The sequence below is a fragment of the Limulus polyphemus genome, unplaced genomic scaffold, assembly GCF_000517525.1.
Source record: "Limulus polyphemus unplaced genomic scaffold, Limulus_polyphemus-2.1.2 Scaffold1035, whole genome shotgun sequence".
NCBI classification, from domain to species: domain Eukaryota; kingdom Metazoa; phylum Arthropoda; class Merostomata; order Xiphosura; family Limulidae; genus Limulus; species Limulus polyphemus.
In genome coordinates, this window is record NW_013666645.1 from 38,420 (window position 1) to 57,530 (window position 19,111).

The 19,111-nt window shown below is 34.3% G+C and overlaps 1 protein-coding gene across 5 annotated transcripts in view; it reads left to right on the forward strand.

Moving 5' to 3' along the window:
* Nucleotides 1-19,111, forward strand: part of LOC106461802 (CREB-regulated transcription coactivator 1-like) — an 85,652-nt gene that overhangs the window by 35,115 nt on the left and 31,426 nt on the right. For 4 of the 5 annotated variants that reach the window (XM_013921657.2, XM_022388875.1, XM_022388876.1 and 1 more), the window contains exons 4-5: nucleotides 5,933-6,003; nucleotides 11,277-11,371. In XM_013921657.2, coding sequence (XP_013777111.2) covers nucleotides 5,933-6,003; nucleotides 11,277-11,371 — 166 coding nt within the window. The remainder of the gene's footprint in view (nucleotides 1-5,932; nucleotides 6,004-11,276; nucleotides 11,372-19,111) is intronic. The other variant, XM_022388878.1, reaches the window with a different exon arrangement.

Below are 19,111 nucleotides of genomic sequence, written 5' to 3' on the forward strand. Positions count from 1 at the left end.
AATTTTTTGTTTTGATATACAAGTTTTTTAGGTTTTTTCATCTAAAAAAAAGTTACATTAATTTCTTGATGACCTAATAATATGATCACCCAAGTTTCTGCATGATTGACTGTCAATGGTAGGTTACACACCTATTATGGTCATAACAAATTCAATTCTGGAGCCAAGTTTGACCAAAATTTAATTCTGGGAATGCTAGGCTTAGGTTAATATGTAAGGACAACCAGATTGTGTTGTCAGTTCAATGGGAGCTTTTTGGAATGTATTGTTTGCATTTAAATAGTGTAGGAGGTGGCTTGTTTACAAGGGCTTTTAACTCAACTGGAAGAGAACTTTAAACAAGGACTAGACAGCAGTGAAGGCTAGGATAAGCTAAATGCATAAAAAACAAGATGTAGAGAAAAAATATAGTGTAGTACCAAAGTATGGAAGTGGTTTTTAATAAGTTGGTTGTTTGGGGCTTACTGGTGCAAAGCTATGGGGCTATCTGCACCATTTTATTAAAAGTAAGCTAAATTGTTACTATTGTAATGCTAGAAGTATAAGAAATAAAAAAAAATGACTTTAGAGCACTGGTTGGAATGGAGAATTTTGATATAGTTGGAATAACTGAAACTTGTTTAACTGTAGAAAGTTTTGATAACAGAAATTTTGAAATAAAGGGTTATAGGCTATTTAACTCTCTGTATGTGGGCTCTGTCATTTTGACTGACCTTGTAACCACCATGTAAACATGAAAATATATGTACTATAACTATGAATGTAATAAATATATCTCTATGAAACTTAGCAAGCTTGTAGTAAGCATTACAATCTGTACACAGAAAATCTGACTTTTGAACAAAGCATTTATGCTAAAGGTTTTTCTATGAATGTATGAAGCCTTTACTGATTCAGTCTAAGTGAAAAGTGATTTTCATACTAAGAATAAAAATGATTCTTTTCATATTAAAATTTTTATATTTCACGTGCATAACCTCTTAAAATTTCATAAATGAATATCAAAAGGTTTTTTTTTTCAGAAAAGCTGCTTCAAATTTTCTCTGCCTTAACACTAATTTTAGTGAAATCATCTGTAATAAAAGTTGAAAAATATGAAATTGAATCAAAAATACCTTTTTCTTTAATGATTACAGATTATTACTCATCTTATTTAAATTTACTTGTATAACCTAATAAATTTGTAATTATTACATTCTAATTATTTCTTGAAGCATACATAACAGAAAATAAAAAAATAAGAAATTTAGCTTCAGAAATGCTACTTGTTCCTCTACATTACTAAGAGGTATGACCTTCTGTGCCACTGTAATTTACTGTCCATGCCACAAACCTTAAACAGACTCCCACATGTACACTTGTTTATGTGTATTGTACCAATCTGCGACATAATCATTATAATGCTGTAACCCTTCACCAATAAAAGTGCAACACAACAACCATGAACAGTAATCCCCTTGAGCACTAGAATATTATCATGGGCTCATTATTTCCTTGGCACTGCCTGTACTCAGGCAGATTTTTTTCCTGTGCTTTTTTGAGTTTCTAGTCACTTTGATCAACTGTCTTTCTTTATTTAGTGTTACATTACTTTTGTCCTCGTTGTTCTTAAATTCTATTTACCTGAAGACAACCTTATTTTTTCTAGCCACCACATTTATGCTTTATGCTATTTAAATCGGTGTATGCATACTCTTCTTGGTGATGGATGACTCAGTTTGATGTCTTAGACACTCTACACATCCCAATTTGTCTGCTCACCTTTTGTTTGTTTTCAGTTCCTTCACAGTGGTCAAACATTTAGTTATTAGCCCTTTCTTTCAAGTTGGCTCTGGCCCCATCTTTTTTCTTTGGGTCCAGTGAACTTTTACTCAGTGGTTCAGTTCTTGAAGCCTATTATTTCACTACCCTATGGATGTTTGTCTTCTACTTTCCCCATCCAACATAGCTTCCTTCTCCTTCAGGAGTTCTCTCGTTTTGGGTGGCTGGTTCTGTTATTCAATTCAGTCTCAACCCCATTCTGTATCTCATTCACTTAGGGGTATCTCACTTCATAAGCATGACAAGCTCAGCCTACTTCTTTCTCTGTGAGATATGTAGCTTTTGATACCAAGGCTCTCATGTCTTCAACCTTTCCTATGTGACAGGATTTGTCTCTTTTGGATATTTCCTCTCTTTTTCTTGAGTCCCTTGTTTGTGTTTGATGAGTCCATACATGTTCTCTTTGATGATTTCTGGCCTATCAGTGCAGGAATATAAAGAGATCCACTTTCTTTTCCCCTCTTATGTTTATGGTCATAATAGTTCACTTGATGTCACTCTTCCCCTCATATTATCCAGATCTGCATCTATTTGGAGCCCTCCAGGGCTCTGAAGTAAGTTGATGAGGTCATTCTGCTTACATATGTAGGTTTCCATACTGTGACGAGTGCAGTGAAGGTGGCAGATTGTATTAGTTTGAGCTTGATGACAACCACTCCTACACACTAACCTTTTCATCACTGTCTCTGTTCAAGTGGGGTGCAGTTCTAGACACCTGATCCATTTCTGGCATCTTGTCTGCAGAAAAGAAGTTTCTATCTCTATCTCCTTCAAATGATGGCTACTCCACAGGGTTGCTATTATCCTCTATCTTGTATCCCTGGTCTTCTTGTCACAATCCATTTGGACACCTCCTCTGTTGTGTTCTTCATCCCCTGACAAGGTATGCACTGACCTCTAGGCCCTCTATTTTCCTAGCTCTGGACCTTCTTTTCTTGGGCCCATTCAGTTGTTGGTTTATCATGTCTTGGGAGCTCAGGCCATTATAGTAGATTGTCTATCTCACCTGAGACTGGACCTTTCCCACAATGTGGTTTCATTTGGAATTATTCCAACTATGGGTGTTCTATCACTGCCTTTCCAACTCCCTTATATTCCTCGCTTTCACTTTTTTGTTCCCAATCCCTGACTTTACAGCTCTGGCTGAGGGAGCTGTTTTTCTGGAGTGGTTCAAACTTTTTCTATGCTTCTGACATATTTTTTCCCCTTCTCAAGTGTGAGAGTCAGTGCTCTAACTTTTGTCTTGTCTTCTTACCACACTATTTACAAGAGGGATCTGTTGAAATTTTCCCTACCTGCTTCTTCCTTCCCATAATTTGGAAGCATAGGAAGGTGACTGAAGATTAATGCTTTCTCCTTTTAAACATCAGTCCCCTTTCTTCCCTGTCTGACCCAAATTGCCTCTTTTGTTCTGTATAGTATGTTTGTTACCTCACTGGTACTGCTTTTTTTCAGGCCACTTGCCAGTATCTTTTTTTGCTGTGGGTTCCTCATCTTATAGTATTTCATCTCTTTTCCCCTTTACCTAGATGGGGTATACACCAAATCCTGCTAGTTTATTCTTCTGTGAGTGATGAGCTTATACTTATTTTTCATGTCTCCTCCCATCATAATTCATGATTACCATTTTGTGGCTTCTCTTTATGATGTTGTCTCCCCTGTGTACAATCTCATAGTTGTGGGTGTCAGTAACCCCAACACATTATTGTCATATTACTTACACGACAGGGTCATTTCACCTACATTGAGTTTTGTCTCCTTTCAGTTGCCATTCTCCATGCTTAACAGTGTCTCTCTGATGGTAAGTAGTTTGTTCTGTTTTTTTCAACATCTTTTCAGTTATCTTTATTTATGTATGTATCATCTGGAGATGATGAAACACACTGGGTGTCTAGTGTTGCTGCACAGTCAGTACTTCATTGAGTGGGGGGCATATGGATAGTGTTGGACCTTTACACCCCTTCACAGTGTCCACTTTTCAAATGGGGTTTCTCTGCAAGACTGTATAAACAGTGTCTATACTTTATCTTCCAGGTCATTTTGCACTTGCAAAAAAAAAGGAAGCAAAAGCACCAGGTGTATGCCTGCCCTGGCTTACATCTTTTGTTTTGGGTTGTGGTAACCCATTACACTGTCTCTCAGTATGGGACTTACTTCCAGATGATTGTGTCTAATGACATGGCACAAGCATGTCTCTGGTATTCTCCACCCACACAAGTTCCTCCATCCCCATTTCTTATAGTGGAATATGTCAAAATCCTTGCTTTCCCAGTCTCAATCTGTTAGGGAAGTTGTTATGTAGAATTCCTCATCAGACAGTGCAATCCCACTGGTACGAGACTGAATGGACACACCACTTATTTGGGAAGTAGAGCTGGAGTGTTACTTGGTAGTATAGTATAGGACATCCCATTCTACTATGAGCCAAGCCATTCCCAGTGGTATGGTCCAGCTGGATGGTTCATCAAAGTATACAGGTCTGGGATGTTTCTCTCTGTAAGTGATTATTGTGGTGAGTACCTCACATAACTATTTCTCCTGTAAGGAATGTCCTGACTTATAGCTTGAGCCACACTACATACTCGTGCTCAGCTGCCTGCCTGTGACATAATGATCAGTTGAGCATATCAGCCACACTTTAGCACCATGCAAAGGACTCTTGTGACACTTTCTTTTGGTCTGACTTCTCTTCTAACAACATGTACCTCATCATCATTGGGGGAATAGTATTCTTTTGTTGAATTGGATGTGGTCTTCCACCAAGTTCTGCCCCACTAGGCTGCAACTCCACCTCATGGGTGTCATGTCACACTCCATGGGCTTATCCTTTCTGCTGCTGTTTTCAGAAAGGAGCACATCTTTGTAACTCCATTCTGTACACCAGTTTGCTGTGAGGTTCTAACTCTTCTTTATGCAGAGAGATGAGTAACATTACTGAAGTTAACATTTTTCTTTATGAAAATGTATTTCAGATGGATACTCACCTATCTCTCTCTGCACAACTTCTTACCCTTCTTCCCCAATTCCAGTGAATTTAGTTTGTGTCGTCAAGAATGAGCCTTTGTTTTAAATGCTAGTGCTCATAGGAATTACTGTGCATGGAGGATATGTCATCCTGCTAATGGTGCATGAGTATAGTCTAATGATGATGATTACATTATAGACTGATGCTATACACATTGATATGTGTAGTTTTATTCAAGGCTTGTGGCATGTGCATGAATTTACAACATTGCATGCGAGATAGTAGCACTTTGTAATGCAGAGAGGTGAATTAACTTTATAAACACAAATTGTAACTTTTTCAAAATTAAGTATTATGTGAATATTAAGTATGTAGCTATTAACATGCCCAATTATTTAGTTTTATATTTATATCACTTGTTAATCTACATGATTATTTTTTGTTGGTATTAGAATAGTTCTTTTTTATGTCTGTAGTAAATCATAATATTTTTAGTTTTATGATACCGTACAAGAAAACATTGCAATTAATTTAAATATGCATGTATTTGCAACATGTAATGATTTAATCATTACTAGTGAAAATAAATAGTTGGTTTACTATAATTTCAGTATGGATTAGTACATCAAAAACATTTTTAGACTCCTTAAATTAAGTATACGTGATTGAATATTTGCTTATTTCAAGTCTGAATTACCTATGATGCATTATCCTTGTTCCATTTCCTGTATTATTTCAGGTTTAGTAAAGATTGTTTCAAGCATACAACTACTTGTTCTGTCTATTACAAGTGTCTTAAATATGTAATATAGTTAAAGAATTACTACAGTAGATATTTACTGTGAAATTATTACATGTGAACAATGTTTAAATAAAATATTTATGTACATATGTAAAAAATAATGACAATGTTTTTTCTCTCTCCATCTTAGTAATATTATTTGATTAATGAGTTTCCATATGTGTTTTTGTAACATCATTTTGAATGTAAACAAAAAACATTCTAAAACTGAAACTTTCTGTAAAAATAAACCCTTAACTATGTAAGAAACAAGTAAGAAGTAAATAAATGAAATGTTTCCTGTATTCATGTTGTAATTATAAATAATTTGAATAGGATTTGTTATGGTTGATAATTGTTTTCAGTTGAATGATTTAATGTTCACAAGTGGAGGCCAAGTACATTTATCAATTCCCCCTGATACAAACTGGAGAAGGTGAGCTGTTCATCTTATTATACTCAGGTTTTATCAACCCCAAAGAATTTTGTGAAGTATCTTCATTTTAATTTCCATTTGTTAAAATATGTGAACTTAGGTATTAATATAAATAAAGCATATACCAAAACCATGGTTTTGAACAATAGTTTAATCATGGTTTGTGTTTTATTGTATGTGTCTGCATCTTGCATGACAGTAATATAAAAAATGTGTGAGAATAGCTCCATGACCAATGATACAAATGTCCATATATTAATCAAGAAAGAACAAGAGCCTCATTCCTTGAAGTTTAAAAGCAAAAAAATAATAGGAGGCTGGAGACAATGCAAAAGCTCTAAACCCAAGTACTAGCATGTCTAAGGAAACTAACAAAACAAGAAATTTAAATTGACCAAAAAATATTTTTGGGTTATTCTGTACAAATTAAATACCAACAAAAAAATAAAAAACATTGAAAAAAAGAAACTGAATGAAGAATTCAAAAGAAAAACAGTACAAGCTTTTGGTAAAGCCTAGTCTCTTCTTACCATCAGGTCTGTTTTGTTTTTCTCCATAGATATAAAATATGTATTTTCAGGTATTGACACAGTAGTATTTCTAAGATATTGGTGTAGCTTTTGTTGATACACCCCATAGTACATTTTGTGATAAACGAGAGCTTGAGGCTATCTAGCTTGACATTACATGATCAGTTTAGTTAGATTAGATATTATATTTGTTTTTTTTATCATATTATCCCTGGTGTATTTATACATGCAAATGTTTTTTTGTTTCTTTTTTGCCATTTATAAAAGGTTGAACATTATTTATTACTTCCTTCAGCCACCTCTAAGTGTTTGTTATGAGGGATAGTTAAGTCAAACTGGTATTAAAATTTATTAGACAAACTAGTTTAGCTAGCTGTTTTCTTCTAATTACATTTAATATTGTTATATTATAATGGTCATCTCAGCTGTTATTTATTTTGTTATTATTTTGTATGTAATTAAACATTGGATTTTGTTTGCACCATGGGAAAGTTGTCACTACCAACCTGACACAGGGTTTAATTGTCACGATAGCCTCTGATGTTATATAGTTAGAGTGCCATAAATAGTTTTCTTTAGTAAATTGCATGTTTGTGTGAGATTCCAAACAAATTTACATCAATGATTGTGGTTCAACACAAGAACTAGTGTTTGTGGGTTCCCTAAATAAGGTGTTTGCTATTTTATTTATTTATTGTTGCTTTCATTAATAATGGCTGTACTGATTAGTACATCGAATGCAATTACTTTATTTCCATGTGTTATTCATTGTTATACTTTTATTATTTTATTTATAGCTTAGATTTGTGTTTACAACTAACCTAAGCTGGCCAAACATTGAGGTATTATTGGGCTTACAACCAAGAATTTCTCTAACTTAAAACACCCTGCTGATGAAACAATGCATTTTAATCTTAGTAAGAAGAAACATAAAGTATATCTAATTAGTTATACTGGTTGCCAGGTTGATATTTAATTTCATTCCAAATCCATAGCTTACTCTGATTGGAATTTACTATTAATTATATAAACTGTCAACATCCAAGCTAGATTGTTAATTGATTAATATTATTATTCTATCAGGGTTTGTATATGAGACGTTATTTTTCTTGAAGAGTGTGCTGTGTACTTCCATTATTGCTTGAAACATGTCTGCATCACACAACACATTTTCCGGTAGAAGCTGTAACTTCATTTATTTTTAATTCCAAGCATGCCCAAAGGATAAAAAGGTGACTTTTATAAGCATAATTTGAATCACTAATAATAATCACTAATTTTGAAAATTTTATATTTTGATTTGATAATGCCCATTACTTAAACAAGAGTTGTTGCATTAAAAAAAACAGAAACACTATTAATACATTTTATGTGACAGCTCTTTCTGTGTATAAAAGTAAACTGTGATGGTGGAGCACATGGGGGGTATGTTTAGCAGCTACATTGCCTCAATAAAATGTACTGAATGCATAGTGCCTTAAGATGTAAGAAAAGGGTTATGGTAGAATAAGTATGAAAAACAAAATATATGTTAACACCAATAGTTTATTATTATGTTTATTAGGTATGTTTAATGAACAGTTTTATGTTAGAAAGACTGTTAACCTGCTCAGAATGGTCACTGTTAAATAAAGATTTATTTTGATTGTGTCAGCTGCAGCTCTTTTAATTGACTGTAACAGGATGATCTTGCAATGCAAGCTTGTTGTATATAGCTATATGAGTATGAAACACAACATCAAGTAGATGTATGATATGCAGGCATGTCATATTTTCTATCTGTTTTAATGATATAGGAATGTTTAAAAATTTCTTTTATTTGGTTGGTATGCAATTTTAGCATAAACATGTGATCCAGAAAGTTCTTGAGATTGCCTTGCTCTGCTTGTTTAGATTCTTTATTCTGTATAGTAGATAATGTCTGTTCTGCCCAAGGCGATATTGCAGTAACATATAGCATCCAGATCGAAAGGATTAGCACTGTAAATATCCTTTTCTGGCTAAGTTAACATTGTTTAAACTTGTATATGGATTACCTGTAAAATAAAAAAGTTTTCAACCAAATATAAATAAATAGTTATGATGACATCATCAGTAAATTATTCAAATTAGTACTATCTAAGGTCAAAAATCTACCTTTCATTATAGCCTTATATCACGTGATATCTAACCACAGTGCCCTTTTGTGGCAGCTATTGGCATCACCCCACACAAAATGGTGCTACACCTTGGTCTCAAAATGATGCATGTAGTGCTTAATGCAAGAACCATCCAGTTGTTTGGACACACAAAATTGTGAAATAAGGGGTTTCCTAGACCCTTAAACTCTGAATCCTGAAGGAAGCTGTGATTAATAATAAAATTTGAGCTTTCTTAATCATATCTTTAACATTTTCCATGTGTAAATAATGTTTAAATAGGTTCTTTTGTGTGTATGTGTAGATTTGCAGAGAAATTCTATTGTATTGGCACATTTGTTTCAATAAAAGCTCTTATTGACTGAGAAATAAACTAAAATGATTAATCTTTGCATACTTCATTGATTTTCAAACACAATTACTTCTGTTATATTATTATTTCTGTTATGTATTATTTTATAGAGAAATTTACTGTTATACATAAATATTATACCTGAAAATATACTAAAATAGCAAATTCACACAGGTCTTTCCATATGTCCATTTTATTAATTTTAGGATACCTTACTAGTAGCTTAAGTTGTTAAGAAGTGACCCGCTGTCCTTTAAGTCAGTTAGTAGAGCACTCATCTTGTGTATGAGAGATCTCAACTTCAATCCTGGGCCCTGGTGATTACTACAGAAAAAACTGACAATCATCTTATGGCCTTTTCACAATCCTGAGATAAGATCATGTTTGTGAGAGAAAAATGTAGTAGTTTGAGTCATTAAAAAGTTACTAGTGGGTTAACCCTTTCCTTCAATTGGTAGAGCATTTGTCAAGGAAAACAAAAAAAAGGTTGAATTACGAAAGAAAAATAAGTGAGAGGGAATCAATGTGATAGTTTAAATTACTAAAAATGTGTGTTATTAGCAACTGATACTAGATTAAATCTTTAGCTCAATTTACAGAGTACCCACCTGGTGTATTGGAGATCCCAGGTTTGATCTTGAGCCCAGGAGATACAAAACTTAGATTACCACACTTTAACCTATTTCTTATGTAATAGTCTTCCCCATACCATTTGCTTGAATTCAAACCAATTTTCTCTTCTTACACACATGAAAAAAATAACAGACCTTTCTGTACCTTACTAAAAACTGCAGACATACTCTACTGGACCATATTTTTTTTTATCTCGTATAGTGAATACTTGAAACAAATGACATTTTCAGTACTTCAGATTTACAAGGAATTGATATTAATATTGTTTGCACTGACTGATTCAGCATTTTAGCTTTAACTACCCTAAACAGTTTTAATATAGAACATGTTCTATATATATTAGAAAGATCAAATTGACTATACATTTTTAAAAGAGAGTCAACACAAGCTTCATAAGATCTCATATATGAGGTGATGAGCTTTACACGTGTATCCATAGCAAAAATTGATGATTTCATGTAATAATATTCATCTAATGTAATATCTTCATTGTCCAACATCTGGTACATTAAGCAGCCTATTATAAAGCTAATTTATTTTTTATTTTCCTTTTGTAAGTTATAAAGTTGCTATAATTGTATATATCACATACATCAAGACTGCATGTAACTAACAGCTTCTACCTGTACTTTATCATATTACATGCTTATAAAATATTTTTTTAAAACCTGTTATTCTTTTTTTCCAACTAAACAAAGTAACTGTGTTGAAAATGTTAAAAAAAAAGTCTGTAACGTGTTCCAAAGAACAGTGTGTTTTCATTATAATTTGTTGAAACCTAATGTTAAATTCATTAAGTTTTAGTTTTAGTAGACATTAGATTGAGGAACTGGCAAACAAACTCAAAGTTGAGTACCACAATTCCAAGATGATTACTAGGTTTAGTGAAAACAGCTGTCCTGATAGACATTTGAAAGCATGCTTGTTACACAACATTTGACTAACATTACATTGTTAACAGGTCAGTTTTAAGCCATTGCATTATTTATTGCATGTTAAAATATACAAAAGAGAAAAGTAATACTCGTATGCTTGCCCATAAATCTAAAGAAAAAAGTACTAACCTTATGTTTGTTTGCTATTTGAAATTTATAAAAGGTGTTATTTGTATAAAGTTTAAAAATATTAGACCCAAGATTTTAGACATCAAGTGTAGTTACTATAGATGTGGCATACCAAATACTAGTCTTTTTAGAGAGAGTTTTTAGGCAATATGTTGATATTTTGAATTGTTTCATGTGAACTGTTCCTTCCTTCTGTCTAGTTTTGTAGATAACATTTTAGACTATGTGCTGAATTCTTCATTATGTCTCAGGAGTTGAGAAGAGTTGTATATATATAGTATGAACCAAGATCATCCCAGCCAATCAGATATCACTATTTTCTTAGATTTTTCTCAGGGCTGCAATACCGTTCATATATATATATATATATATATATATATATGTAAAGAATTACTCTTAACTAACCCCACATACTCAGTACAGAGCCAAAAAATATCATATTCAAAACTAAACAGAAGACAGGAGCAAACCATATGAAACTATTCATAAAATACTAATATTTTTTTCTTGTTGTTGATCATAATGTGAGTATTCTATGTTAAATTCTATTTTTCAGGACAAATTCTGACTCAGCCCTACACCATAGTGCAATATATTTTCCAGATAACAGTCCTGGAATATCTATACCAATGACTTCAAAATACGATACAAGTAAGGACTCTTTGTAGGGAAAAAAATTAAATGTAAGAAAATAGTGTTTAAGGTTGATTTTATCTGATAGATGTGAACTTTCCATTGGCTATTTGTGAGTTATAAGGTATAACACTGCCTTTCAATTTGTATTGAATCTAGAATTAAAGTAAGACTTTTTTTTCCCCAAATACTTGCATTTACCACCATTTCTTGAATAATGATCATTCTTAAAACTCCCAACATGTACTCTTGAAGACTTGCATCAGGTATACTGTCAACAATTATAGACTAGTACTTCATATGTTTAATTTTTAGAACAGTTACATTAGCAGCAGCTTTTGAAAGCATCTGTATTAGTTAATTTTGGATTTCAGAACTTAAATAATTCCAATTCGTTGCATTGTTTATGAACCTACAAATGTGTTTATTCAAAACAAGATCAAACTTGACTACCAATTCCACTTGGTGTAACAAATTTCAATTTCTAGGATGATAAACAACATTAACAGCTCCACAAAAAATTTATTTCTCTTTGCTAACTTCATAACTATTGCAATTATCCTAATAAATATGCCTATTAAATTTTGTCATTCAACTTCAGTTAAAGTTTAAGCTGTATTATTTACAATTCGTTTTCAACCAGAGTTTTAATATCTTCTATTTCATAAGGTATTCCATATACAGCATAAACTGCTTTTTTCATGAGGTTTCAGTCTTTCATTATTATATTACTAGGAATAAAATCCTCCATCATTCAGCTGCATCAGTCAATTTAAAAGACAAAATCGAATATTGCTTCTAGTTTAAAGAATACACCAATTATGGCCATGGCACCTTTTCCATATTTTTCCTGTATATCAAATATTGTTATCCTCTGAGAACTATCTTCCAGACTGATTTTGAATTAAGTAGAAGAAAATGACTAAATTGTGCAGGTCCAATTTTAACTTGTACAAATCAGTGTTTTATTAATTATATATTCTATCCATGAATTGTTATCTAAAGTTCTGGTATCTTTTTTTATTAACTTTCTTAATTGTTACTTGAAAATGTGGATAATTATTTTCTGCTACTTCAGTATCCATTGCTTTGTACTACTTTTCACTTTTTTCTTTTTTTTCAATTCATTATTAACTGTTGCTTTTAGTCATGTACTAGGAATTAAAGAATGTATCAATGCTCCTTTTTGACATTTATTGGCTGCTTCTGATTGCTTTCTCTTTTTTCAGCACCAGACAAATAATTTCTAATTTTATTCCTCCTTGTTAAGTTATTACTTGGTTTGAGTTCTATACTTGGTTGTTTCTCTCTCTTATTGAATTATTTGCCTTTATTGCTTTCTAAATCACCAGCTTTTTTCATGTGCTGCAGTTCCCCTTGTAGAGAATATTTGTTTATTTTAGGTGGATCTTGAATGTGCTACATTTTCCATGATATATGATATAATTGACTTATTTCTGAAATAATAGATATTTTTCCTGGTTTGGCAGGCACTTATACAAAATATACTAAAACAATAATCTTTGTACATCTTATTCAAGAAACATACAATTCTGAGATGGTACTTTGTATGTCTGTTTATGAGATTTGCATGCCACTAGCCTTGAGCTAAATCACACTTAAAAATCATGTGTTTAATGAACTATGCTAGTGCATATGGTGACAGTTCTCCAACAATAAGAAGGTGACACAACCTTCTTGCGCAGTAACTCCCCTTAACCATTTGTGCTCAAAATGACTTAATTCTTTTCCTCAGAATCATCTCGAATAACGTGTTTTCAAAATTATTAATCATTTACATGAGATTTGCAAAAAATTTATGCAAAAAATTCATTTAAGTTTCACCAATTTGTTTTATAAATAAGATAAAACTTTTTTGTTTTTTCTTTCTTACCCATTATGAATTCTCTGCTTCGTCCATGATAGTGACAATGCTCCTAACATGGAACCTGTAGCTACTGGGAGGTGTGGAGGATGTGTTTGATGTGTTATAAGTTTCTTCATACACCCTGACCTCCTCTTCCTATCCATTTAGCTGACATTACTTCTCCCCAGTTTGATCAGTATGATGAATTTGACAGGCTAGCTCCCCAGCAAGGTTTACTCTAGTCACAGCTTTATCTATGGAGGAAATTTGTCTCTCATTCTCCATCTCTTCTTTAACATGGTTTTGTAGGTATGTTCTTTTCTTTGTCTTTCTTCTTTCTCTTTTGATTCTTCCTGTGCTTTACTACATGAAACCCATACTTGAGTCTACTTTGTCTTCCTTCACCTGACATTAGGATCCCTGCAGACTTATTTCTCAAACACCTACACAGCTGTACTCACACACCTCATATTTTTCATCTACTTGGCTTTTTTATCCTAGCTTGCCACTATTATTCATTTCCATTCCTTGATTCTCAGTTAGAATTTCTTTTACCTGTTCAGGGATGGACCATTTAACTTTTATTTTCCTTTCTAGTGCCCAATTTATATGTCTTGGTCTCTTCCTTACCACCCTCCTGTGTTACCTCTCCTCACTTCACCTGATGTCTGAGGTTTTATAGAGAGGTTTGTTCTCTTCTTTTCACTATATTGGCTCCTGCTTCTTCTGCTCTTTCTTTTCTAACGTGGTTCCTCTGCTGTTGGGATGCTTCCTTCATACTTATCTTTGTGATCTTTGTTGGGCTCCATTTCTTCACTCTAAGGTTTTCAGAGGTGTTCTTGACTCACTGGTTACAAAAGTTTTCTCATCTTTCTCAACCTTACCATTCTTTTCCTATTCATAGGCCTGCTGAATAAACATCTCCCATTTCAAATTCCCAGCCTTCTTATACTTCTCCAGACTTTGGATGACCATGTTGACATTGCAGACACCTTTTTGTTTCACCCATAGTTCTTCCACTTCTGTGCTCTTCTCTTTGGCATTGCATTTGCATTGCGTGTATTTATTTGGGTTGTAGGGGCATTTACTCACCTTATTTTTAGATTTGGGCTGAGGTTCAATTATTAAATGGATGATTAGCTTCTCCTCACCTCTTCTTACATGGACTCCTTCTCTCACATCTGTATTCCTTTGTTGGAGGTTGCTTGGCTAGACTAGCTTGTCAAGCCCTTTTAAGTCTTTTCTCATGCTTGCCCTATGTTTGGTACATCTGGGTATGTTCTTCTACTCCATCTCTATTTGGCTCAGCCTTTTCCACTTCATTTATGAACAATGAATGACTTGTCATCTAGGTTTGTGCTTCTCTTTCATACCCTGTGCATGAAGTTCTCTTGTTTTTGGGAAATCTGTCTTTCTTTTTACCATTCCTTCAATAAGGCTGCTCACACGTACCTCTTCCAGTTGTGATTGTTAGACCAGTGGTACCTTTCTCTGCATCTGTTATCCTTGAGTGTGAGCCTTCCTTTCCCTCCTTCTTGTGGATTTGTCTTAGTGGCTCACCATACCAACACCACAGAGAACATCCTCTTGCCATCCCCTACCCCTAACAGCATCTCCATTTCTTCACAGATGCATCTCTGTCATGCTGGGAGGCATCTCTGAATGACTAGAAGACATCATCTTTGAAATTCTCACTGTCCTTTAGGCATTTTCTCATTTCCTCTCTGTTCTCGTGGATTGGTCATTATTCATTCTGACATTTCCTCTCATTCTTATATCAACCATCAGGGAGGTACTCATTCCAGGAATCTGTTTCTTCACATTGGACTTGCTGTTTTGGGCTTATTCCTTTTGTGTTCGTCTCAGAGCTTGTTATATGCCAGGGGCTCTGAACTTAGTGGCAGGTCACCTCTCTCGGCCAGACAGGGTTCTAACCACTGGGTGGTCTCTCCACCCTCAGGTTTTTGGTTGGATTTGCTCACTTGGACATGCCTCTCATCAGTGCCTTCACCAGAGTTCCCCCCCTTTGGATCCCCATTTCTTCATTCTTCAGCCCTGGCAGTTGAAACTCTCAGCCAGGACCGATCTCACCTTTTCCTATTTGCCTATCTTCCTATTTCCCTTCTCCCTTGTGTTCTTGCTTAGCCATGTGACTCTCCATATCAGGTCCTGTTGGTGGCACCTCTCTGACAGGCACAACTGTATTTCCTCTGCTTTATGGATTTGCATCTTAGCCCCCTCTTCTTCTGTCTCATTCTCACATTCCAGTGACCCAGTATGTGTTGGCCCTTCATCGTAGCATGTGGAATTTGTCATGTCTATTGCCCACAGGGCTAGCTCTTCAGTTGGGTATCCTTTTCCTTATCTAATTCTTGTTATCGTTCAACTCTGTTCATCTATCAACAGAAGTGGCGTTTTTGTTTTTTTTATGTTGATCCATTAGCCTCTCCCTTCCTCCTGGCCATCCTCTTGTGGCCCATTTGTTTAGCTTTTTCACATGGTTGTTTACTCATAGCTTGTCATTTTCCACTGTTGTTTGCTCTTCAGTGTCATTATCAACAACATTTTGCCTTTCACGTTACTGTCAGGTTTTTCCTTCTCCTTTTCTCTCTACTTTGTTTTGATCCTTCCTTCTTCACTGACCCCCTTCTATACTTGACTGGGACTTTGACATTGTTTTACATGCTCCTACACTTGCACCATTTGAGCCATCTTCTTCATGTTCATTATATCTTGTTTCTCTGAAGCAGTGTTCTCTTTCTCGTCTGTGATTGCCTTCATTTTGACATCTATGCCATCGATGCTTTATGCATTCTCTTTCACCAAACTTCCTTCCTCCTCTATTCAGACTGGACCTTTCTTCTTCAGACTTTGGCTGCTCAAGAAGGTGATTGTTCTTTTACGTTTTATTGTGTAAGATTTGTAAACAGTCTCATTCTTGCCTCTCATTTTCACTGACCCATGGATGAGATCCTTCAGGTTGGCATTGTTGATGAATAAGCACGTTTGTCTTCACCATCTGGCTGTTTCCTCTCCTGCAGGATTTCAATTCTCTCCAGTCAGTGATCTTCAATAAAACTATATAGTGTCTTCGAGAAGGGTAAGTACATTTTTAGCACCCTTTTCTCATAGCATGTTGATGAATCAGCACATTTATCTTACATTGTCTTCATCATCTGGCTGTTTCATCTCCTGCAGATTTCGGTTCTCTCCAGTCACTGATCTTCAATAAAGTTACATACTATCTTTGAGAAGGGTAAGTACATTTTCTTTTTCAGCACCCTTTCCTTTTTTCTTTATAAGAGCCCACTAAGTGGCTTGTGTTGCCTCCTAGAGTAAGCTTATTTTGCAAAATATCAGTTCCCACTTTGAGATGAAGTGTTCTGCAGACCACTAGAAGTATCTTGGTAGTATTACAATTTACTCAGTTGCCCATTCTAGACCATATGATTCACTGGACTATCATGGAAAAAGCCAACACCAAGGAAGTGTCTAACCCACTTCTTTGGCTTGTGCTTTCCAGTTTTTAAAAGGGTTTTGCAGTCCCCATTGCATTTTCTCCATTAAAGACCTTTCTAGTAGGTTTGTAATGGGGATTTGGGCATTTTGTCAGGTTTCCCTATCAAGTATTCACTTCCCTTCTTGAAGTGGAGCATGAGAGACCCTTGCTACTTGTGTGGTTGACTGTGGAAAGTTCCTCACTCATTGTGCACATAGCACTGGTGGGAAGTGGGACAGTCATGACACTTTCTATGTAATACAGGTAACCCCTCAAACAGCTGGTGTACCCTCTTGCAGTGAGTCTGTCCATTTAAGGTGTGACACACTCTGTACTGTATGATCACATCCTAACCATGCTACACTTTTTGATTTGCTTGAATGCTTGTGTGTGGGTGCTACATTGGTCATGATCAAATTCTGCCCATTCTTGCGACACTTGTGGCTCTTTTGCCTTTTCCTCTGTTTTTCGTCCAAGCAAAAAATATACCCTGATTGAGACATGATGCACAGATGTGCCCCTATGGAGCCCTTGCTATCAGGTGTCACATTCCATGGGCTTCTCTTTGGACACTTTTTGAAGGGGCTGTTCTAGGTTTAATGTTTGCATCAGCCCTTCCACCATTTAAATGGAAGTGAGACGTCATCTTGGAAATTAACATTTTCCTTACCCAAAAATGTATTACAGATAGATACTCACCTCTACACACTTTCCCACTCATCCTTCCTACTTCTGATTCACTTTCTTCTTGCCTCATCTAAGAATGAAGCTATTTTTGAGTCCAAGTACTTAAGTGGAATTACTACACAAGGAGGTTGGGTAACCCTCTGATTGGTGGATAGCTATGATTCATGATGATGTCATCATGCACTAGCACAGTTCATGTTTAACATGTGGTGTTTAGGTGAGACTTAGCTCAAGGCTAGTAGCATGCTAATTTCATAGGCAGACATGTGAGGGGTGAAGTTATTCTGTGTGTCAAGGTGAGTATCTATTGGAAATACATTTTCAGGTAAGGAAAATGTTAGCATTTCAAAGTTAATAATTCATTATTAGAATGTCCTTTGGCAGCTGAATAAAATTGAATTGATTATAATATTCTGTTATGCTGGATTTATACAATAATGATATGAAATATACCATATATTTTAACATAAAATAACTTAAAAACCTTTGACATGGTCAAGGTGCTCATTAACTCCCAATGGCTTGGGGCTCCCTGCAGCCAAAGGGATACTTAGGCACTAATGATGAACCTGTTTATAATAACAGCAAGGTATGTGATACACAACATTTTGTTAAATTGTTGTTGTTTTTTATTTAGACATTTTAAGGAAAGTTTAAGGTATGGTTTAAGACCTGCATTCAACATGAAGATTAGATTTTTTAATTTGAAGTTTTTTTACTGAAAGCTAGATTACATTTTATACTTTATTCACTAATCCAAATTACAAGACAATGTTGAGCATTGTTTGTTACTTACTATTTGATTGATTAACATTTTTATGCTTCATTTCTATTGAATGGTGTATTCATTCACTTGTTTAGTCTTTTTATTTAGTCACTACAAAAATTAGTGGTGGCAATGTACACCTCTTTCAGTTGAGTGTGTTGAATCTACTCATGACTTTATAATTTTATTAATATTGCATATTTGTAAATGTAGATATAAAATGTTTAATGATTAATGATGGAAATTCAGTGGAGTTGATCTTTGAGCTTTGGAACTGACAGATCAAAAATGTTAACAAAATAAATTGAAATAAAATACATTTTAATTAAAATGGTTTATTTGTAATTAATGACATAAACTATACAGGTTACTTTGAAAGGTTACTAATTACAATAGTGTGAAACTTACAATAAATTATAATCAGAATTACATTTTTATGTAAACAGAGCATTTGAAACTAATAGTGATTACATTCCATTAATTCAACTATTAAGTACTCCTGCTGTTAAAGATGTTTAAAGTTAAATGCTATTTATTTATTCAGGTTTTCAACTGTTTCTGTACATGTGTGAACAAAAGGAAATAGTTGTCATAATTTTCTCTAGGATTTTTTCTTTTCCAAAAAAAGCATTGAATTGAACAGGTCATTGCTTGAATTGGATGCTAAGTTACTAGTCACTTAGTGTAAAGTACCATAATGAATGGAACAGATCTTTTCTTCAATTGAATGATATATTACAGGTCACTTAACTCTTAAGCATGGACTGGGTCTCTGGGACCAACCTCGTAACCATTTTGTGCTTGTTATAGTTTTCATGTTATAACTTTTAAAATAGTAAGCATATGTTCACAAAAATTTGGCATATTATCAGAAAACATTACAATGCTTTCATATGCAAAATATCTTTTTTTTTTTATCTAGTCTTAATGTTTGTTAAG